At 40.9% G+C, this 23,988-nt stretch overlaps 3 protein-coding genes across 10 annotated transcripts; 1 reads left to right on the top strand and 2 right to left on the bottom strand.

The window, feature by feature from the left end:
• Positions 1–114: 114 nt before the first annotated feature.
• On the bottom strand, positions 115–3,317 carry LOC123513728. The gene is made up of 4 exons (XM_045271120.1): positions 2,684–3,317; positions 1,437–1,540; positions 1,052–1,298; positions 115–897 (listed from the first exon to the last, which is right to left on the bottom strand). Exons 2-4 carry the CDS (start codon positions 1,510–1,512, stop codon positions 435–437), a joined length of 786 nt encoding a protein of 261 aa, XP_045127055.1. The 5' UTR covers positions 1,513–1,540; positions 2,684–3,317; the 3' UTR covers positions 115–434.
• Positions 3,318–4,438: 1,121 nt separating this feature from the next.
• LOC123513726 (DNA repair protein XRCC2 homolog) lies at positions 4,439–6,243 on the bottom strand. The gene is made up of 2 exons (XM_045271118.1): positions 6,181–6,243; positions 4,439–6,029 (listed from the first exon to the last, which is right to left on the bottom strand). Exon 2 carries the CDS (start codon positions 6,008–6,010, stop codon positions 4,736–4,738), a length of 1,275 nt encoding a protein of 424 aa, XP_045127053.1. The 5' UTR covers positions 6,011–6,029; positions 6,181–6,243; the 3' UTR covers positions 4,439–4,735.
• Positions 6,244–8,016: 1,773 nt separating this feature from the next.
• On the top strand, positions 8,017–23,980 carry LOC123513722 (Y+L amino acid transporter 2-like). Of its 8 annotated transcripts, none has more exons than XM_045271114.1 (10): positions 8,123–8,286; positions 12,057–12,133; positions 13,860–14,625; positions 16,904–17,125; positions 18,887–19,112; positions 20,049–20,093; positions 20,640–20,763; positions 21,470–21,670; positions 21,919–22,068; positions 22,522–23,980. In XM_045271114.1, exons 3-10 carry the CDS (start codon positions 14,301–14,303, stop codon positions 22,801–22,803), a joined length of 1,575 nt encoding a protein of 524 aa, XP_045127049.1. In that variant the 5' UTR covers positions 8,123–8,286; positions 12,057–12,133; positions 13,860–14,300; the 3' UTR covers positions 22,804–23,980. The 8 variants fall into 8 exon arrangements, with proteins under 8 accessions (XP_045127046.1, XP_045127049.1, XP_045127045.1 ...); XM_045271109.1 differs by lacking the exon at positions 8,123–8,286 and adding an exon at positions 9,421–9,437; XM_045271111.1 differs by lacking the exons at positions 8,123–8,286; positions 12,057–12,133 and adding an exon at positions 8,017–8,093.
• Positions 23,981–23,988: the final 8 nt, after the last annotated feature.

Raw genomic sequence — 23,988 nt, 5'->3', positions numbered from 1 at the left:
AGATTTCCCAGCCGCTATAGTGAAGGACTGAAGGTACGTACGTATTACTTTTGCTGGAAGAGCTCATTGCCAGCTATTGCCACGAGAAGGTATAAGATAAAATGAGAAAACGAGTGATTATCTTTCCTTTTATTATCAAACTTTAACATTAATAAACAGGGAAATGATGGAGAGAATAGAGAAAGGAAGAGGATGAAAAACTAGAGAGAATACAGGGGAGTAGATAGATAGAAGGATAAGCTGAGAAGAGATAACTAAATAAAAAGACTGACTTGGAAAATGAGGAGAAAAAAAATATAAAGAAGAGAGGGAAGAATAACTGAAAAAAACAATTATGTTCCCCACACGCACACACACACACGTTATTTTCTCTCCCCGTTGCCTGCTGGTGGAAAATATTGTGGTTCACTATAAAGTCAGCCTGCAACACCCAGCTACACAGACTCCTGACATTTAGTTATCCATGTGCACTCATGCGTCATACTCCAGCCTGGTGAATTGTCAAACATCATTTTTGAGACAGAATTGTCCGCCTCAACGAACGTATGGGGAATAAAACCAAGGAGGGCAGCCTGTCGCCTCGCTAGCGTCGTCGTCAGTAGCTTCCCAAACCCACGTCTTCTGAACCTCTCGTCTGTAATCAACTTTGCCCCGGCTCCTGTGGGACTCGAGCAAATCCAAGCCACTGGTACCTCGTCGTCAGCAGCGGCAGGAAGGTTCTCTGGGTCTACCGTCGTGTCCTGCGTGCTGGTTGGGTCCTGGTACACTCCTATGTAAGGCACGCCCTCTGCCATCCTGTACATGAGGTCCAGGGGTATTCCACCAAACTTGGCGTTCTCCAGGAGGTGACGCACGCCTGCTCTGCCCAGCCTGCACACACGGAACCCCGCTGGCACCCTGCGAATGTATGGTCTCCCTGATTTTGTAGTTTCAAGTCACTGATTTTTGTTTTGGTTTGCTGTGCTTTGTTTTTGGGTACTTTTGACAGATGCTGGTGATTGTTGTTGTTGTTTCATTATCTTCACACACGTACAGCCGTACACCACCTTACCTGAGCGTGTGAGAGTCCAGATGAACGTCATAGGTGAAGGTGAAGCAAGGCATTAACCACACCTTCACTCCCTTCTCCTGCAGCAGGCTCACCAAGGGCTCGACAGCGTAGGGAGGCACGTGGTGAAGGATGAGATGGGTCTTCCTTGCGTCTTCCCAGTCAATCACGGGTGAAGACCTCAAAGCTTCTATAAGAGTGCCAACTTCCTCCTTCAGGCAGAATATTCCGATGTGCTGTGTGTTAGGGGCTATCTATGAGAGAGAGAGAGAGAGAGAGAGAGAGAGAGAGAGAGAGAGAGAGAGAGAGAGAGATTATATCAATCTATACAATAGCTGTCACTAACTCAGTCTCACTCGTTCAGCCTCACCAGCCCAGTCTGTCTCACCTCTTCCTACACAGCACGGTGGCTGAGTGTGGCTGGTCCCGCAGCACGTAGAATGTGTCGTGACACACCAGGCCATGTCCGTGCTGCAACAGGTTGTTGTGTATCTGTTGGCAGGGGAACAGAGGGAGAATATATATATATATATATATATATATATATATATATATATATATATATATATATATATATATATATATATATATATATATATATTCTGTGCACCATCATCCGCGGCCTTGTGAGGCATGGGTGACGCTGAACCAATATGTGAGCTTACACACAAGAAAAAAAAAAAAAAAAAAAAAAAAAAAAAAAAAAGCTGCAATGCGAGTTGGGGAGTGGGTGGGTGGAGGATGTGCTTCGTCACGGACGGTAATAATTAATCATTATTGTTTTGTTTGCAAACTTTTATTTCTGATTTTTTTTTTATTCCTTATTCTTCACATTCTACATGAAAGGATGTTCCTTCAGAATTTCTACGAAGTGCCTGGTGGCAAATTTGGTCCATTCAAATTCCTTCGTGAATCTGTTGGGGAGTGATCGTTCTCTCACTCTGGTGGTTGTACAAGTCCAAACGACACCGGGAGTGTGACTGTGCTGGCCCATAATCTATACAGACTCAGCCTTATCACCGTGATATGCAACAATTCACAGCACTGGGAAACAAACTTTAAATGGTATGTAATTTTGACAACTCTCTGTTGGCGAAAGAATACAATTATATTTATCCTTTTCACCGTGACGAGTAACAGTTCACAACACTGAAAGCAAAGTTCGGACTGTTTCAGCATCTGCATGAAAGAAAATGATGAAAATAAAATATTGAGCAACTTCTAACCACTAGTAGGTATAATGTTTGGGCGTGGCTCAGCTAGAAGGAATATCTCAGAAAGGTTAAGAATTCAGTGGTAGAGTTGACGCTAACTTTACACTTCTGAGGCACTCTTATACAAATGTGGTCCGTGGTTTGTCGGTAAGCCCTCGTGGTGCCCAGGTACACGTGAATAAGCCAACCACAAGAGTAAATATGCCTGTCTTACCATAACACAAACTGGTTTAGATGAGTCAGTCAGGTGAATGAGTATATCAGGTGAGTAGGGCAAGTGAATAAGCCAGGGGAGTAAGCAAAGTACGAGAGTGAATGCCTATCTTAATGAAACTCAGACTAACACAATCAAGTAGAAAGCAGGTGAGTAACAAGGCAGTCAGGCAATATATTCAGTAGTGTACACGTAATCCCAACTTACCGAAATACAGTGAGGCAGGTGTGGCTTGACCCTCTCAGCCCACAGCAGGTGTTCCTCCTTGGTGAGCAGAGGCACCAGGCACGCGGAGACACTCATCCCTGCCTGCTGAGCTACAGATTAGTACTACAGTGCGACGCTGCCCACTGCCCAGGCACGAGCGTAGGAGAGGGAGACGGGACTTGGGACAGTCTTGGTTCTCGCTGCCACAACAACGTTCGTGTTTACACCAAGCAAATCTTAAGAAATCATTTGTCTTGAATAATTTTGAGTTGGCACCGATCCACTGACTGAATCTAATCGTGGGGAATCAAGAGGCAGTAGCGAGCACGTGCAGGCTGCCTCTGATGGGTGTGGATCAAGGAATATACTAGAATCCTGGGTGTGGATCGACGTAAACACACGCTGGGATGGCGGCGAGCTGTCACTGCTGGGGCTGAGGCGGTCAAGGCAGCGTAGGCGTCAAACTCGAGAATTGCTGCAGGAAATTGGTAGACACTCCTTCACCTCTCCAATGACCATCTGAGTGAGAGGCGCCTGAAGGTGTTCATCAGTGGCGGGTGGCGGGCACAGCACACTGGGCCATCACTGCAGGCGTAGCTCAAGGAAACTGTCGAGATTTTTACATATTTTTACACATGACAATGTTTGAAAGGGATGGAAGAACAAGAACAGATGTCTCAGAAAGAGTAGTAGTTCAAGATTCCAGTGGAGGTGGGTGAAGTGTGCATTGGGAAGGGAGGAAAAATGGTAGAAAAAAAAATAAATAAAAATGAAAATAAAAATTGAATAAGGTGAAAGATACAAAAAAAAACTTTAATTGTATTCCAAATTGTATTTTTTGGGAATGTTAAACAAAAAAGAAAACACGATTGGAAAATATAACATTAATTAACTACCCCATCCAATTACATATAACTTTTGGAGAGAGAGAGAGAGAGAGAGAGAGAGAGAGAGAGAGAGAGAGAGAGAGAGAGAGAGAGATTAGAAAACATATCCATAAAATCAATTGCCAAACTAAATACCACATAATTTAGGGATGAAAAAATATTAAAAAGTAAATGAGAAAAAATATATATAAATGGACAAATAAATAAAAACAATAAAACATAACTCACATGAATTAATTGCTAAATCAAGACATTTACAAAGACAACAAGAACAACATCACTTCCATAAAGAAACACTAAACAAAAACACACACAAAAAAAAAATAATAATATAAGAAATATATACAACTCAACATGTACTAAATTAAAAGGAACAGCCTTGGTAAAACACATCCAAACTATGACTAATAAAATATACAGACAGTGAGACCTCAAATGTATCAGAACCAGGACTCACTTCACTCAAGAACCTGCTGAATTCACTGAACCAGACCCTACTAAACTTACAGGCTCAAGAACTTGCTACACTTGCTCAAAAAACTGCTACACTCTCTAAAAAGCTTGCTATAATATCTGAAAAAGACCAGACTGATCATACAAGAACTTGCTAAATTTACTGAATCTGACCTTATTAAAGTTACCAGGCTCAAGAACTTGCTAAACTTGCTAAAAAAAAACTGCTACACTCTCTAAAAAGCTTGCTGTAATAACTGAAAAGACTAGACTGATCATACAAGAACCTGCTAAATTTACTGGAAAAGTTATCAGGCTCAAGAACTTGCTACACTTGCAAAAAAAAAAAAAAAAATCTCTATATATATATATATATATATATATATATATATATATATATATATATATATATATATATATAATAAAATAAATGAATAAACTGCTACACTCACTTAAAAGCCTGCTATAATAACTCTCAAAAAGATTAGAATGACTGTACAAGAACCAACTATATTTGTCTGACCTAAAAACTTGCTATTCACTAAAAAAAAAAAAAAAAAAAAAAAAACTTTAAAACATGATAGATCGACAGTCGACTTGACACTCACTTTAAAAAACATGCTATACTCACTCCAGCCTTACCCAATACACAAAGACCTCACTGCCAATCCATAAAACACAGACAAACAATACAAAAACAACACATAAAAGCCTACTGCCACATAAGACCCTCCTCGGTGACGACAAACTGTAACTTGACACTCTCCTTATTCCTTATCACTTCCGCTGAGAACAACTGCTTCACCTCACTATTCAGATCCACGTTCTTTGTGTCTTTATTCCCTGGACTAACACTCGACAAGCCCTTGCCAACTCGCACCTTTGACATGATAACCTGACACGTGACACCGCTAACCCACGTGTAGCCAAGGTATTCATTCTCCATCATGTTCCCCGTCACATCACCTTCCTCCATATCATCATCCAACACCACACTTTCCTCCCGCACCTCCTCCTCATCCTCCACGCTTTTCCTGGGGTTATCCTCGCACATTTTCAGGAACAGCGCTTGTTTAACGGCAATGAGAGCAACCTTATACTTCTTAACGCTAGCCAGAAGAACACTAAGGAGTTTATCGTAATATTTTTTCAGTTCCACAAACTTCCCATTGGCTTTGTATATCCAGTCATGCCAGGAGAAAGCAGAGAGGCTGTCCACCACCAGGAGACACACATCACTGTTCTTGGCCAGGTGTTCGTCTATGGAGCCCAGAGCGATCGGGTACTGCGCACTTTGAAGGCAGCCAATGTAGTGGAAGCCCTCGAGACGCCCCTGCACCATGTCCTGTATCTTGTCCTTTAAAATGGATGTGCTATATCGCAAAAGTTCAGTAAGGTCACGAATATTAGCGATAACTGCCGTGTCTGTTACTCCACTCCGTCTGTGTTCCTTCAAAGCCCCCCTGGCCAACTTAACTCTTATCTTCACCTTACGATACATCAGATTAACAAGCTGGAAAATGCTGAAATGCTGCTCACAGTCGATATACAGCACCCCAGCTTCACATCCGCCGACCTGCACGCCACACCACACAGCAGGGAGGAGAGCTGTGGCAATTAGAGAGAGCGCTAGCATAGATTTACCACAGTTAGCAGGACCCGACACCTCCACCACATCCCCGGGTTCCAAGCCTGAAGGGAACAGGTGTGGGTCAATATACAGTGTCCTAGGCTCCTCTCTCAGGTACTCCACTAGACTGACAGGCTGCGGGGTGCGTATGGCCGGCCTGGTGAGGGAAGAAGCGCCGAGGAGCAGGGGTGAAGTACTGGGTGGGGTGTTCAGGCAGGGGTGGCGGACTGGGGTGTTCTTTGGGGTTCTGTTTGGTGCAGGGTTAGGCTGAACAGGGCTGGTAAGGTGTGCAGGGTGTGTAGGGTTGGATTCAGCAGGTTTGGTAGCGTTGGAATGGTGATCAGCTGGCTCACTCATACTGCCTCACACGCTACCCCTTAAAAATCATATAAAAAAAACGGGATTCTAATAAACCAGTGAACAGTTATCATGTTATTCAAAGTCTCCAGTCAGTAAGCACAAGATCCATTCAGTAAAAGTACCGGAAAAAGCTCTAAAATGACGTGAAAGTTCAAGGGAATAGCTACCATTCAAATTTTCAGTGGCTTTGTTGTTGTTTTGGTACGACTTCGGCGAGGGAGAGTGAGTGTAAAGACAGAGTGAATGAGCGAGTGAGTGAGTGAAGCAATAAGTAAGTAAATGTGAGAGTTAATGTTGTAAATATATGAGGAAAATAAACAGTTGAATAGATAGAATGTTTGATTTTGTTTTTAGTGTTTTGTTAAGGAGGGTGATGATAACTTTCTCTCTCTCTCTCTCTCTCTCTCTCTCTCTCTCTCTCTCTCTCTCTCTTTAATCACATTATATAACCTCTTCGCTACAACAACAACTACTACTACTATTGCTACTAAACTACCTACTACTACCACTACTACTACTACTACAACAAGAACTACTACTACTACTACTACTACTACTTTCACCACTACTGCTACTACTCTTCTCGCCCTCCTCCTCCTCCTCCTCCCCTCCTCCACCTCCACATCCTCCTCCTCCTCCTCCTTCACCTTCTGCTCCTCCTCCTCCTCTTGCTGCTACTATTACTTCTACTACCACCACCACCACCACCACTACTACTACTACTACTACTACTACTACTACTACTACTACTAGTACAACACTAATGAATGCCACACTTGTTCCCTTAACTAAAAGTATATAACAAAAACAAACATTGGAAACCACAAGGACGAACGGAGCTAATAAGACAAACATGTGATAATGCTAGGATATAAAATTACACACGCTGTTTGATACTGTACAATGCGTTAGAAGTGGTCAGGGCACGGAGAGAGAGAGAGAGAGAGAGAGAGAGAGAGAGAGAGAGAGAGAGAGAGAGAGAGAGAGATATTGCGACATATGTTTGTGTGTCTATATATAGTTGCATTTTTTACATTACTTTTTATAACCAACCTTTTGAACACCACCAGAGAGAGAGAGAGAGAGAGAGAGAGAGCTATATGGCGCCACAACACCAAGGTCATATCCTGAATTCTTTATCTATTCATTTATCCCATGCAGTTACGTTGCATGGCGCTACTTCTAGAAAAAAAAATGGAAAAAAAAAAACTGCCTTGAGCCTTTCAGTACCATAACTCACTTCCAAATTTATTCTGCTTAAAGTATTTAGCGATTTTACACAGCTTCAGAAACTTGTGTGGGGATTGAAATAGTGAAGACTGTGGCCATTAATCCTCTGACCTCCATAGACCCTTCCTAGTGTCAACAAAATCGTCTAATCGGACCCAAACTCAAGGTAAAAACGAGTCTCAGTACTGAAGGAGTTAGCCTGGGACGACGAACCACTGGGGAACCTTGAGAGCATGAGGCAAGGAATTTACCAGTGAGAGAGAGAGAGAGAGAGAGAGAGAGAGAGTAGTAAAGATTCAAAAGAGTACCGACAAACTAAAAGGAGAGAGAGAGAGAGAGAGAGAGAGAGAGAGAGAGAGAGAGAGACACGGTGATGTAAGGGAGATGAAGGGAGATAGGAAGGTTTTAGGATCGACAGGGGGCGTGTTGGAAATGAGGTAACTTTAGCTCTGACCTTGTGTGTGTGTGTGTGTGTGTGTGTGTGTGTGAGGTAATGTCTCTTCCTCCTCTTCCTCTTCTTTCTCATATCCTCCTGTGAAGTCATATTGCTTTTTCCTCCTTCTTACTTCTGTTCCTAACACACACGCACACGCACACACACACACACACACACACTTCTATAAGACCATCCCACCCTCCTCCTCTTCCACCTCTTCCTCCTCCTCCTACTTGATTCCAGCATCTCCCCTGTTCCTCCTCCTCCTCCTCCCTCCACAAACCGGTACCCAACACACACACACACACACACACACACACACACCTACTAGTCCACCCGGCGAACCAGTAAACATCCGCACACCCCCACCATCACCACCTCAGTTCTACCCTTCTCGTCCTCCACTTCCTCACAGTAACTAGTAACATACACACACACACACACACACACACACGTCATCTTCTAAACTCAGTGCAGGGCATTTTATAGATCAGGACGTCCAGTGAATGCCTAGTTCTGGTCATAAACAACTAGACAACACTGGAGGGCAACGATCGAGTCATGGAGAAATATTGACTGACAGAAAACGAGGGAAATCTGATTCGTGGTTAGGTTACAGGAGTGTTTTTTTTTTTTTTTTTTTTGTGGTGTTTTGATTTCATGTGCCTTGTGTATGTAGAAAATAAGTGAATAGGCTAAGGGAGGAACTAAAAAGCGTTGTTATTTGTGTTTGTGTGTGTGTGTGTGGTGATTTGTTGACGATTCGTGCTTTTACGAGAATGTTTTGTGGTGTTTTGACTTCGCGTGCTTTGTGCATGTAGAAAATAAATCAATAGGCTAAGAGAGGAACTAAAAAGCGATGTCATTTAGTGTTTGTGTGTGTGTATGTATATGGCATAGTTTGTTGCTACGAGAATGTTTTTGTGGTGTTTTGACTTAGTGCGTTTTGTTTATGTAGAAAATAAGTGAATGAGTTGAGAAAAGATCTGTATAAAAAGCGTTGTTATTTAGTGTGTGTGTGTGGGGGGGGGTTGTTTGTTGACGATAGATGAAAATATTGTGGTCATTTATTTTCGGCTTAATATTCCGTGTAAGAGAGAGAGAGAGAGAGAGAGAGAGAGAGAGAGAGAGAAGGATACTGACCGGGGAACAGAGAACGGGTTATTTAACAAAAAGAAAAAGAAAAAAACGTTGTTACCTAAACGTGCCTGAAGAAGAAGAAGAAGAAGAAGAAGAAGAAGAAGGAGGAGGAGGAGGAGGAGGAGGAGGAGGAGGAGGAGGAGGAGAAGAGAAGATTGACGTTTATGCAAATTAAGTTCAATTCGAAATAAAAAAGCAGAGAGAGAGAGAGAGAGAGAGAGAGAGAGAGAGAGAGAGAGAGAGAGAGAGAGAGAGAGTCACATCACATCACATCACATCACATCACATCATCACAATATTTGAAACCTCTGTCCTAAGTCACATAATACCAACAAAGAACCAGTGTGTGTGTGTGTGTGTGTGTGTGTGTGGCTTTGGTCAAGGACTGCCTGAGGGACCAACCACGCAGCAGCAGCAGATAGGAGAGCGAGGCACGAGGCATGTCATAGCTGAACCCACCGTCACCCTTGCCCAGGCATCTTGCACCCAACCTCAACCAGCATTAGGAGACGAGCCTTTGGTGTGCTGTGGTGTGTTGTGGCGTGCTGTGGCTGTGGCGAGTGTCCATAGCGGTGTGTGGTGTCCAGGAATACGTTGTTTTTGTCGTATTTTGGTATAGTGAGTATCTTAAGAAGCGATTTGAACGAATATTTCAAGTTTGCGTGTGATTCGTCTTAAATATTAGGACACGAGGCTGTGACGTGTTGTGGCGAATGTCCGCGGTGTGTGGTGTTCAGAAATACGTATTTTGGTGTATTCTGATATAGAAGATGTATTTAAAAACCTGATCTGTGTCATTGAAGTGTAAATATATATAAACCCAAGTTTCCAAAGTGGCGTGCGCAAGAGAAACAGAAGGACGAAGTGACAAGTGTATTCGAGACTGTGCCGTGCGTGGTGGTGGTTGCTGGTGTTGGAGTACGTTCTTTACTGATGTTCTGGTGTTGCGAGTGTGTTCCGTAGACTAATCGGAACCTGTAAGATCTAATGAAGCTAATTTTCGTATTAATATCGTTGGAAGTGAAGAATTTGCAAAGGAGAGGAGGAATCGATGGATATTTAGGAGCCGTCTTGTAATGAATGATCCCTCCACGCATTATGATGTTTGTCTGCGTTGTGTTGCGTGTTTCTCCTTCTCTCGACCTCTCCCTGTAACACTCTAATGAAGTGGAAATATACAGGTGGTGAAAGTGATTGGTTTATGTAAAGGTGACGAAGCTGTTCCATTTTTTTCACCATTGTCTTAATTTTTTGTGATCTGAAAAAAATAAATAAATAAAATAGATAAATAAATAAGTAGCAGTTGAAAGTACAGTCTACCCTACATTGGGTTTCATATAGGAGTGAGACTGAATGGTCTGTTTGTGGTATTACGAATAGATTAATACATACTCCATCTTCAGGTGTTGTGTTAATTGTCTTAATTGTAGTGATCTGAATCTATTAAGTGCAGTTGAAATGAAAATATACAGCTGTTGAAAGTACAAAGGATTTATATAAAGAAGATAAATTATGAAATAGTCTCTTTGTGGCATTACGAATAGATGAATAGAGGGGAAAAAAAAAAAAAAAAAGAATGACAATGTATTTAGTTATAAGAGGAAGCTTGGGTGTTATAACAGTTACTAATACTGCACTACATTTACCAAGAAAAGAGAGTAGAAAGGAGAGCACAGGAAGTCAGGAACACAAAGGATAAGCAACAAGAATTAGATTTATAGATCAGATTCCCTGTGACAATTATTAGGTTAGCGGACATATTATGGATGATATAGAAAGGAAGAAGGATAAAAAGATAAATGAGGGATAGAATAGTAATTAGAACATTTATATTAAGGAAGCTGCAAGATATTAATGTACACGAAAGATTGTCTCGTCATTAGTTTTTTTTTTTATGTAGAAAGAGCCAGTCAAGGGCAAAAAAAAAAAAAATAATAATAATAAAAAAAAAAAGGCCCACTTGAGTGTTGGGTCAAGTTTGATAGACAGACACATGATATAGAAAAAAGAAGGAAGGATAACATAATAAAAAAAAAAAAAATGGAGGTCAGATTACAGAGACAATAAATTAAGAAAGACAGAGATAATAATGATTTAATGAGCAAGTAAATGTTGCTAGCTCCCATTATTCAAAATGAGAAAGAACAGATGAGAACTGATAGAAAACGAAGGAAGGATCAGGGGATGAAAAAGATGGACATCAAATTATAGACACGAGAAATGAAGAGAGATAGAGATTATAAGGATCAAATGAACAAGTAAATTTTGATAGTTCCCATAATGCAAAACAAGAAAGGACAAATGAGAAATAATAGAAAAAGAAGAAAAAGATAAGATGAAAAAACAGTGGACATCAAATAATAGAGTCAAGAAGTGAAGATAGGATCAAATGAACAAGAAAATTTTGATAGCGTCCATAATTCAAAATAGGAAAGAACAAATGAGAAATATTCGAAAAGAAGAAAAGATAAGATGAAAAAACAACGAACACCAAATAATAGAGTCAAGAAATGAAGATAGGATAATAAGGATCAAATGAACAAGAAAATTTTGATAGCTTCCATAATTCTAAATCAGAAAGAACAAATGAGAAATAATAGAAAAAGAAGAAAAGATAAGATGATGAAAAAAATAGTGACGATCGGTTAAGAAAGATAGGGATAATAAGGATCAAATGAACAAGAAAGTTTTGATAGCTTCCATGATTCAAAATAAAAAAGAACAAATGAGAAATAACAGAAAAAAAAGAAAAGATAAGATGATGAAAAACAAAAATGTACATTAGATTAAAGTGACGAGAAATTAAGAAAGAATAGAGATAATAAAGATCAAATGAACAAGAAAATTTTGATAGCTCCATAATGCAAAGTAAGAAAGGACAAATGAATTAAGAAAGGATAAAATGATCAAATTATAAAGGAAAACAAAAAAATGAAAAAAATAGATATAGATTAAGAGAATTACATCAAACAAGGACATTTTCAAAGATACACTAATTCAATATAAGAAAGAAGGACAAATTAGATGCACTTCATAGTTAAATCAAGACTATTAGATGCAAGAATACCAAAAATTATGTAAAAATTATAATTAGTTTGTGCATGCAATCTTCAACCTCTAAAAGCAACAATTCTCATAAAAAAAAAAAAAACAAGAAAGGATTTGATGTATAGAGAAACTGGGATAATAAGACGTAACCTCTCTCTCTCTCTCTCTCTCTCTCTCTCTCTCAACCAGACACTCACCCAGACAGACAAGGTCGGCCACAATCTCCTTTCGTACCAGTGAACATCAACACAAGAGCCTTCGCAGTGGTAACAGTAGTGGTAGTAGTAGTAGTAGTAGTAGTGTGGTGGTGGTGGCAGAAGGACCCTTAAGTAACCTTCTAGCGTGTGGGATTACTCAACCTCTCCCTCTGTGTGTCTGTGTCCCTCTCTCAGTCTCAGCCTCTTCCTTGCCTTCTCAATCACTTCGGTGCCTCGACGCGACCACTTCGAACTGGACTCTTGCTGAAGGTACTTTGGGTGTGTTTTCCGTGGTTCCAGTAGTGGTTTTGTAAGTTCTAGTGGAAGTTGAAGGTGTGTTGGAGGTGTCAGTGATAGTCTAGCAAGTTCTAGTGGGAATTATTAAAGTTTTTTTTAGGTTTCAGTGATATTCGGTAAGTTCTCGTGGTTCTAGTGATAGTTTTGCAGGTTCTAGTGGAAGTTGAAGGTGTTTTGGAGATTTCAGTGATAGTTTAGCAAGTTCTAGCGGGCAATGTTGACGTTTTGAGGTTTTCAGTAATATTTTGATAAGTTTTCGTGGTTCTAGTGATAGTTTTGCAGGTTCTAGTGGATATTATTGAAGTTTTTTGAGATTCCAGTGATAATTTAACAGATTCTAATGGAAGTTGATGGTGCTTTCGTGGCTCCAATGATAGCTTAGTAACTTCTAGTGGAAGTTGGTGTGTTTTCGTGGTTCTAGTTTTAGTTTGGCAGGTTCCAATGGATATTATTGGTGTTTTCGTGGTTCCATATGTGTTTTTCGTATCCCAGTGGTAGTTTAACGCGTTTTGATAGAAGTTACTGGTGTTTAGAAAGATTTATCAATGGTTTACCAAGTTTTCATAAGTGTTTTCGCAGTTCCAGTAGTTTTCGTGAAAGCAATTGGAGTTTACAAGAATTTAGTGATTGTTTGAGAGGTCGTGGTGAAAGTTGTGAGTTTCCAAAAGTGTTTTTTCGTGATTCTATTAACCCTTAAACTGCGGCGATCGCTTATATAATCACGCCCCTCGAGTACTGTGACGCGGCGATCGCTTAAGTAATCATGAATTTTCGCGGGGAATGTTTTGAATTTTCGTGGCGCGTTTCCCTTCAGACCTGTATCAAACATACCCAATACGTACAAAACATCTGTACAGAGGATTCATGACACACACACACACACACACACACACACATATATATATATATATATATATATATATATATATATATATATATATATATATATATATATATATATATATATATATATATATGTACAAAACATCTGTACAGAAGACTCGTATCATGTAGGATACGCAGAAACACACACACACACACACACACACACACACACACACACACACACATATATATATATATATATATATATATATATATATATATATATATATATATATATATATAGAGAGAGAGAGAGAGAGAGAGAGAGAGAGAGAGAGAGAGAGAGCGTAGAAAACGGCCCAGCTTGGTACCACTCAGCTTTCAACCCGGACCATACAGTGCACCCGACGTGTCACTAGTTCCCGTGCTTTTCAAAGCCCACGAAGTTTTGTAGGCCTATTTCTTGCTCTATTTATTTATTTATGGATTTAAAACTTCGGTATTACTGCATTTTGGATATTTGCCATTCATGGCATACAATTCAAAATATATTTTTTCTGACATGGGAATGTTTATATTTTAGGCGCACCAAAGCATTCAGCAGTTAGGAATTAGCAGTTTAAATGGTAGTGGAAGTTATCGGTGTTTTAAAATGCATTCTTTGTGATTTCAGTGCCAGTGTGACGAGACTCTACATCATCAATGGGAGAAACACTTGTGACAACTCGACGAATCATCGCTGTAGGCTTTGAAAACAGTCCGCTTTTAGAGACTTCACCCAGACGCGCAGTAAAGAATAAAAACACGTGACAATTCTTGAAAAATAAATTGTGATAATCTGAAACTTCACCATAGAGGACTGAAAACCCTAAAAAAACACGTAAAACCCACAAATAACCTTCAACCCCAAAGAAAAAGCCCAGAACCTCAAAAAGACACATAACCTAACAGTAAAACCTCAAAACTACCTTAAAACACAATAGAACCCCAAAACTAAAAAAACCACTCATATTCTAGCAGGAAAACCTCAAAACTACCTTAAATCACAATAGAAACTCCAAAACTAACGCTAAAACCCTGAGGAACACCAGAACCGCAACGAAACACCTTCACAATGGCACCTCGAAGAAGGGACGTCAACCCAACGGCGCCTCCAGAAGACTACGCTAGCTGTGACACGGAAAACTACGACGACTGCAATGTTACCCACGCGACTTCGAAGGACAACTTGATAGAGCAGGAAGGGAACTTAAAACTGAAGAAGGAACTGGGTTTGATGGACGGTGTGGGGATTATAGTAGGAATCATCATTGGTTCTGGTATATTCGTGTCTCCCAAGGGTGTGCTACAGTTTAGCGGAAGTATTGGAGTAGCGCTAATCGTGTGGGCTGTGTCTGGAATCCTGTCTCTCGTCGGTGCTCTGTGCTATGCTGAATTAGGTGAGTTAGTTTGATATATTCTCTCTCTCTCTCTCTCTCTCTCTCTCTCTCTCTCTCTCTCTCTCTCTCTCGTGTCAGAATAGTGTTTTTTCTTCTTTTTCTTTCATTTTTTTTATCTGTGTTTGTTTCTATATTCGTCTGTTTTGTCTATCTTTTTATCTATTTTATCTATCTATCAGCAGAATTACATGAGTCATTCTATGTTCTATGTTATCTATATATCTATTTTGTCTGCTTGTCTGTCTGTCTGTCTGTCTCCCTATTTCATCTGTCTATCCGTCTTTATGTTTGTATGCCCGTCTCTCTACCTATCTATTACTCTATTTATCTATCACACTATCTATCTATCTATTTATCTCTCACTCTATCTATTTATCTATCTACTTATCCACACTGTCTCCCTGTTTGTCTGTCTGTCTGTCCGTGTGTGTGGCTGCGTGACACTGGCTATCACGTGGTCGCCTCTTTGCTAAATAAGAGAGTAGCGACTTCAGTACAAGAGGCAGGCTGTGACCTCGATACCCAGTAGTTTCCGTGTTGATACGTGATAAACTTGTGGCCTAGTGAAGAGAGAGAGAGAGAGAGAGAGAGAGAGAGAGAGAGAGAGAGAGAGAGAGAGAGAGATTATGACAAGGTGTGTGTGTGTGTGTGTGTGTGTGTGTGTGTGTGTGTGTGTGTAGGCTTTTCCTACAAAACTAAAACTAATTATTTTGTAGTTAAATTAGAGAGAGAGAGAGAGAGAGAGAGAGAGAGAGAGAGAGAGAGAGAGAGAGAGAGAGAGAGATTTAATATTTTTTTATGCCAGAGGGAAACTAGCCAAGGGCAACAAAACATAAAAAAAAGGCTCACTTGAAAGCAAGTTCCCTAAAATATTATTAAAGAATCAGCCAAAAGCCAGGGACAAATGTCTTCAAACCTCCCTCTTAAAAAAAGTCAAGGCGTAGGAAGGCGGAAATACAGAAGCAGGCAGGGAGTTCCAGAGTTTACCAGAGAAAGGTATGAATGATTGAGAGTACTGGTTAACTCTTATATTAGAGAGTTGGACAGAATAGGGATGAGAGGAAGAAGAAAGCCTTGTGCAGTGAGGCGGCAGGAGGAGGGGAGGCATGCAGCTAGCAAGAACAGTAGAACAGTTAGCATGAAAATAGCGATAAAAGAAAGAAAGAGATGCAACATTTCGGCGGTGAGAAAGAGGCTGAAGACAGTTATAGTCAGAAGAGGAGAGTTGATGAGACGAAAAGCTTTTGATTCCATCCTATGTATATCTAACAAGACTGTGTGAGTGGAACCTTTCTTTATTATTATTATTTTTTTTTTTAGAGTATGTTATAATTTAATCGTTCTCTCTCTCTCTCTCTCTCTCTCTCTCTCTCTCTCTCTCTCTCTCTCTCTCTCTCTCTCTCTCTCGGATAACTTACAAAACGCATCTTTTCTTTTCCTCTTCCTTCAGATAACTCACAAAACTCACCTTTCCTTCAGCCACTCCTTCAGGTAGTTTTGAAAGCCCACTCCAGGTAACTTAGAAACCCCAGCCCTTCTTCGCCCTTCAGGTAATCTACAAAACCATTTTTTTAACACTAACTAGGAAAAAAAGATAAAAGGCTCTCTTGTACCATTATTTCATGCTATCTTGTCCCTCTCAGTGGCCCTCCCAGTCTTCCCCTTCGTGTATGTAACATTATATAGGTCACAAAACCCTTCTCCTTCAAATAACTTACACTCATTTCTTCTGCTACTCCTTCAGGCTGCCTCATCCCTCCCAGTCTTCCCCTTCGTCGTGTTAACTACACCCTGACCTCATTCCTCCCAGTAGCCTTCCCTTCCTGTGTGTGACGTTAACTAACTCACAGAACCATTCCCTACTTCAGATAACTTACACTCATTCCTTCTTCTGCTACTCCTTCAGGTTGCCTCATTCCTAGCAGTGGCGGAGACTGTGTGTGACGTAAACTAACTCACTAAGCCTTTCCTTACTTCAGATAACTTACAAACACTCATTTCCTTTTTCTGCCACTCCTTCAGGCTACTTCATCTCTCATAATGGCCCTTCCCAGCTCTCCTCTTCCTGTGCTTGACGTAAACTAATTTAAAAAGCCCTTCCCTACTTTAGATAACTTACAAACACTCATTCCTTCTTCTGCCACTCCTTCAGGCTACTCCATCCCTTATAATGGCCCTTCCCACCTCTCCTTTTCTTGTATGTAACGTTCACTAATTCACAAAACCGTTCCTACTTCAGATAACTTATACTCATTCCCTTCTTCTGCTACTCCTTCAGGTTGCCTCATTCCTCGCAGCGGCGGAGACTATGCTTACATTTACGAAGTGTTCGGACCCCTGCCAGCCTTCCTCTTCCTGTGGGTCACCCTGCTCCTCATCCTGCCCACCTCCAACACAGTGATGGCTCTTACTTTCGCCACCTACATCACCAAGCCAGCCTTTCCGAACTGCGACGTTATTCCAGAGATCCCCACCAAACTCCTGGCCGCCGTGGTGATCTGTGAGTTGGTGGTGATGGTGGTGGTGGTGGTGGTGGTGGTGGGTGGTGGTGTGTTTTCTATTCTTACTTGCTTATGATTTATTGTTTTTTTCTTTATTTTCTTTTTGTTTTATTTTTGTATGGTTTAGTCCGTAGTAGTAGTAGTAGTAGTAGTAGTAGTAGTTGTTGTTGTTGTAGTAGTAGTAGCAGCAGAAGTAATAGAAATAGTAGTTTTAGAGTAGTAGTAGTAGTAGTAGTAGTAGTAGTAGTAAAATATCAATAGTAGTAGTAGTGCGTAGTAGTAGTAGTAGTAATACGTAGTTGTAGTAATAGTACCAGTAGTTGTAGCAGTAGTAGCAGTACCCGTAGTAGTAGTAGTAGTAGTAGTAGTAGTAACAATAGTAGTAGTAGTAACACTAGTAGAGGAGGAAAAGGATTAAGAAGAAGAGGAGAAGGAGGAGGGGAAGGAGGAGGAGAAGGAGGAGGAGGGTAAGGAGGAGGAGTAAAAGAAGGAGAAGAAGGAGCAGTAACACGTAGAAACAGCAATAATCACATTGATATTAGTCACAAAGGCAAGTGTTTATTATGACAGCGACTACCAAAACACCCCACAGTGTCTGCAGTAAAGTAAACAACACGCAGCTTACATTCTACAGCGTCTATGTAGTGAGAGTGGTAAGGAACTCTGGCGGGCATCACAACAAACAGAGCGGCCCTTTATGTAACCGGGCGGGCACCCAAGCGTCACCCTTAGGAACGCCTCGTGGCCAGGGCGCGTGTCCTTGTAGTCCTCCCTGACCCTTGATAGATGGGAGTCTGTGTGTTGGCCTTGAGAGAGAGAGAGAGAGAGAGAGAGAGAGAGAGAGAGAGAGAGAGAGAGAGAGAGACGTAGTTTTTAAGGTTATAATTATTCTCATTTTTGTTTATTTATTTACAGTTACTTTGTCATTTTCCTTTAAAATTAACATCTTCAGAGAGAGAGAGAGAGAGAGAGAGAGAGAGAGAGAGAGAGAGAGAGAGAGAGAGAGAGAGAGACATAATTTTAAGGTTACAAGATAATTATTCTCATTTTTTTATTTTAGTTTTTTTTTTTTCATTTTCTTTGCAGACTAACATCTTGAGTGGGTCTTTAATTCCCTTACATACTTATCCAGTTATTTATTTACTAATTTATCTATTCATTTGTTCCTTTTTTCAATTTGTTGTTCCCCCTCAGGCAGATCAACCTCTTATGTAAGGAAAATTCATTAATTAATACAGGTGACTAATAAGGATTGAAGTAATAGTAGTAGTAGTAGTAGTAGTAGTAGTAGTAGTAGTAGTAGTAGTAGTAGTAGTAGTAGTAGTAGTAGTAGTAGTAGTAGTAGTAGTAGTAGTAGTAGTAGTAGTAGTAGTAGTAGTAGTAGTAGTAGCAGTAGTAGTAACAGTACTAGTTGGTAGGTGGTGTGTGTGTGTGTGTGTGTGTGTGTGTGTGTGTGTAGCTACTAAATCTATTCATATTTCAATCACATCGTATCTCTATCCATTTCTTTCTCTCTCTTCCTGGCGTGGCTAAACTAGAAGACAACAGCTCATATTACACCCATCACTCTTAGCCAGATCACACATGCACTTACACCTATCTCTCTCTCTCTCTCTCAAAGGCTTCCTGGCTGACGTGGCTAAACTACTTATGAAGACAACTTATATTACACTTACCAATCTTCACCAATCACACATCTCATATTACAACCATTAGTCTTAACCACATCACACTTCTATCCATCTTTCTCCCTCCTGAAGGCTTCCTGACGTGGCTGAACTGCGCTAACGTGAAATGGGCGAAGACGGTGCAGAGTGTGTTCACGGCTGGCAAGGTGCTGGCTCTCTCCCTCATCATCGGCGCCGGCTTCTACCACCTCGCCTCGGGACACACGGAGAACTATCAGAAAATGTTCTACAATACCAACTGGAGCGTCACTGGCATCTCCACAGCCTTCTACCAGGGTCTCTTCTCCTTTGCTGGCTGGTCAGTGCCTACCTACTCGTGCAGTCTGTATTCTCAAACACTTCTCTGCTTCACCCCCCACTATTTCGAAATGCTTTATCTAAATTCACACGAGTTTTTAAGGTATTTCTACGGTTTTATAGGTAGACTGACAAAGATTTCTACATTATTAACCGGAGAAACGATCTTAAAACCCCGCTAATCGTCTCTGTGGTCTTGAAAAATAATTGTGGTGAGAGACCAAAGAGTTTCTGAACACTGACCTAATACCAGTACTTGTTTTAGCAAAGAGAAGGCAGTTTTCGATTGAGGGTCCACAAATCTCGTTCTCTTCCTTTTCCTTTCTCTTCTCTCTCCTCCATCTAACCTTCGCTAACTTCTCGGTTAAGTTCAACTCCTTTGCTGGCTGGTAAGGAAAGACCGGCAGAAGCTGAGATAGGAATGCACATTTTTATTCTTATTTTCCTCAGTATACCTTTCATTCATCCATTTCAGTGTCTAATTTATTCATAATTTACTAAGGATAGAGTAACTTGGAGCTCCACATAAGTTTTTAATAGCATGTGGGCTTTTCACGAGAATTTATTGGCTAAAGGGAGTACTATTTTGGTACCTCCTATCTCAAAGCCCACCCGCTAGGAAACCGTTGCCCCGAGTGAGGAAGCCCAACCTACATTTGGACCGTGGACAGGATTCGAACCCGTGCGCTTGGAGACCCCTCGGACCCCAAAGCACGCATGGTTCCACTGTACCACTGCGAACCATTTCTATATAAATCTACAGTGGGAAACAATCGCCCTTTATTATGGAAGTTTAGATAGCAGTAATAAAATGTGACTGAAGAAGATGCATTAGTAAAGACTAGCTGTATTCACGTTACTATTACAGGAATACTAGTGACGACCAACATTAATTCTAAGTGACTGAATTGCTAAGGTTTTTTTCTGCTGCCCACAGGAACACACTTAACTTCGTGGTGGAGGAACTGAAGGAGCCGTACAAGTGAGTAGTAGCAGTAGTAGTAGTAGTAGTAGTAGTAGTAGTTGTTGTTGTTGTTGTTGTTGTTGTTGTTGTTGTTGTTGTTGTAGTAGTAGTAGTAGTAGTAGTAGTAGTAGTAGTAGTAGTAGTTGTGGTAGTGGTATTAGTAGTAGTAGTAGTAGTGGTAGTAGAAATGATAATAGTAGTAGTAGTAGTAGTAGTGGTAATAATAAAAGTAGTAATAGTAGTAGTAGTAGTAGTAGTAGTAGTAGTAAAAGTAGTAGTGATAATAATAAAGGTAGTGGTAGTAGTAGTAGTAGTAGTAGTAGTAGTAGTAGTAATAGTAGCTGACATTTTTTTTTTATGAAACAATACTTTGTGAATAATAACAAGAACATTGACAACAACAACAACAACAACAACAACAACATTATCCTCTTTATTTATTCTCCTTTACAATACATCCTTATTTAAACAGTAACCAATCAACAACAACAACAACAATGACGTAACTCTCTCTCTCTCTCTCTCTCTCTCTCTCTCTCTCTCTCTCTCTCTCTCTCTTTCCAGGACGCTTCCCCGAGCCATCTGCATTTCGCTTCCCATCGTGACAATAATCTACTTCCTCACCAACGTGGCTTACTTCGCCGTGCTGGACCCTGACGCGATCCTCTCCTCCAACGCTGTGGCCTTGGTGAGTGTGTGCGTGTACGTGTGTGTAGCAGTATAGTAGTAGCAGTAGTAGTAGTAGTAATATTTGAGATAGACTAGAGCGTTTTGAATATAAAGCGTTCAGAATTTAAATGTTCTCCGCGCACTTTTACAGGTCGTAACTTCAACCGCCGACACTGTAGTAGTAATAGTAGTAGTAGTAGTAGTAGTAGTAGTAGTAGTAGTTTGGTCTTATTTAAACCCTCAAGCATACTCTGGAACTCCCTACCTGCTTCCGTATTTCCAACTTCCTATGACTTGTCCTCATTTAGCCCCTTCAGTACCAAGACACGTTTTCATATTCATTCTGCTTACTATTTGGTGATTTTACACAGCTTCAGAAACTTACGTGAGGATTAAAATAGTGTAGACTGTAGCCATTAATCTTCTGACCTCCATAGACGCTTGCTAATCTAAATAAAATCATCTAATCACATCCAAAACTCATAGAAAAAAAATGCGTCCCAGTACTGAAGGAGATAAGAAGGAGATTTCATGACATTTATCCCTTTTAGGAGTAACTCTCTCGGACCTGCAAGGGGATTGGCAACTCAGTGGGTCTTTTATTTCGTTTTATGTTCCCTTGGCCATAAAACATTAAAAAAAAAGATGTGCAACTGTCCCTGCACGAAACATCAAAAGACACGTACAGTTACTCTATTCTCTCTCTCATTCTCTCGCATCCCCAGTCCTTCTCCAGTAAGGTATTAGGGGTAGTGACGTACGCCATGCCTCTCTTCGTCGCCCTGTCCACATTTGGCAGTCTGAATGGGCTGATTTTCGCCTGCTCCCGTCTCTTCTTCGTGGGCGCGAGGGATGGCCACCTACCTCAAGTTCTGGGCCTCATCAACACCAAGAACTACACGCCAGTCCCTGCTCTTATCTTTCAGGTACTTATGCAAACCACCTTTACTACTTTCAAAGGCTCTAGTGGAAGTTTGACGGGGTTCTGAAATTGTAGCTCGGATTCTAATGACAGATGAACAAGATTTCTATATTTTTACTAGGAGAAATAGTCATAAAACGTGGCTAATCATCTCTGTGTCCTTGGAAATCAGTTGTGGTGAGAAAGAACCGCGTTTGAAAACAGACCTTACTATGCCACTACCTAACCTCTCTCTCTCTCTCTCTCATACAGGGAATCACGACTCTGTGCATGCTGACCACCTCAGACACGCTCATCCTCATCAACCTCGTCAGTTTCTCCGAGTCAGTGTTTGTGTTCATGTCCATCATGGCGCTGCTCTGGCTTCGATACAAGTACCCCAACAAGAAGAGGCCCATTAAGGTGAGAACACGTGATCTTGTCCTTATCTTGTCCTTGTTTTGTGTGCCAGTGAGAAGAAAAGAAAAGAGGATTAGATATTTTTATTATTATTTATTGGTGAGTTTGATTTTTGTTATTTTTTGTGCTAGTGGGATGAAATAAAAGTGTTCTAATATCTAATTCTATATTGCTCTAGCTATCTTTTATCTGTCTATTTATCTACTAATGAATCTCTTTCATCACGTATGGTTGAGTAGCAGTTCTGTTCGTCACTGTTTCTACACTCCTCGTAGTCCTTTTATGTAGGAGAGAAAGCCAGCCAAGGGCGACACAATATGAAAAAAAAAAAAAAAGGTCCTCTTGATGCTGGTTCTCTAAAAAAAAAAAGTTTACCTCTACATCCATCTATCCATTCCTCTACGTAAACTAATCAATCTCTCTTTTATCTCTTTTCTAATCCATCTCTGCCTTCAGGTATGGCTGTGGGTGGCAGTTCTGTTCTTCGTCGTCTCCATATTCCTGGTGGTGTTCCCTGTGGTGGAGCGCCCCTTGGAACTTGGCATCGCTATCGGTATCTGCCTGGCTGGGATCCCTGTGTATCTCCTCTGCGTCAAGCTGTCACCCAAGTCACAAAAATTCAGCGCTTTCATGGGTCAATTTACGTCTGTCTGCCAGTTGCTCTGCCTCGGTCTGCCAGAAGAGGAAGAGGAGGAGGAGGAGGAGGAAGGAAGGACAGAGACAGGTTTCCAGTGGTGACGGAAGGGAATGAAAGGTGATGCTGATGGTCTGAGTAATAACTGTGATCAGGGATTGTATGTACTGTGTGTTGTTATGGATGTAAGACTGAGTGGTTTGGAATGTTGTACTGAAGCAGGAAGGTCTGAGGAGGAACTGTGATCAAAGGTTTTAATGTACGTGTGGTTGTTAAGTTAAGTAAGGTTGAAGCAGTACTGGACTTGTAATCTGAAACACACTGCTCTCTCACTACGACTATTTTCAAAGCCCACGGAGATAAGGACTCGGGTTCTTAAGGGTGTTTATCCTCTTAATAGTGAAGGAATCTTGATAATCTGTCACTAGAACAATAAAAACACCCTTTAAACCCGTGTTACTTCAACGAGAGCCTTGTGAAAATAGTGGAGGTGCTGCAAAGAGGTGTTTCAGAATGTGGTTCCAGCTGGCGATCCGAAGCAAGTGTCCCGCTGTGTTTGCATCTCTGCCTGTCCACTACCCAAGCTTACCTCAAAATGATCGCATTAGTGTTGGCCGCTGAGTGGTCTGTGTGTCATATTATCGCACGTCCTAGCTCTAAGATACCGTAAGATTGATTAAGTATTAGTGTACATGTAAGTATAGGATGTAATATAGTAATTTTGAGGGTCATTAAGCTCGGGTATGGACACTTGTAGAGTTGATTGGGTAATGTCAGTGTACAGGGGAACATTCTCACGAACCAGCAGTTGTGTACTTAATGGTAATCTTGTGCATATGTGATAGTTATGATGGTTTGTGTGTTGTGGAAGTATTTGCGAGTGTAAAGATGCATTATCAAACATTTGGTGCTTCGTCTCATCAACCAACAAGCTCCATAGACAGTTACTTGTATGGTTAGGTGAGTAGATAACGTGATGCAGTGGCGTAGCTAGCGGGGGACGGAGGGGTGGGAGGAGGGTCTGACCTGGTGGCACTTTTTTGGGGTGACACTTTTTGGTTCTTACAGTTGTCATCTTCGCATCATTAGGCCTGTACGTGGTGTTGATAATTAAGCCTACACACATATTCAAAACATAATGATAACGCACGCAACCACCATCGGGGGCTGAAATGGTGGTGGTGGTGGTGGTGGTGGTGGTGTTGATGGTGGTAGTAGTAGTAGTAGTAGTAGTAGTAGTAGTGGTGGTAGTAGTAGTAGTAGTAGTAGTAGTAGTAGTAGTAGTAGTA

The sequence above is a fragment of the Portunus trituberculatus genome, chromosome 36 (genome assembly GCF_017591435.1).
Source record: "Portunus trituberculatus isolate SZX2019 chromosome 36, ASM1759143v1, whole genome shotgun sequence".
NCBI classification, from domain to species: domain Eukaryota; kingdom Metazoa; phylum Arthropoda; class Malacostraca; order Decapoda; family Portunidae; genus Portunus; species Portunus trituberculatus.
Note: the sequence above shows the minus strand (reverse complement) of the source record. Positions and strands in the feature narration are given on the sequence as shown.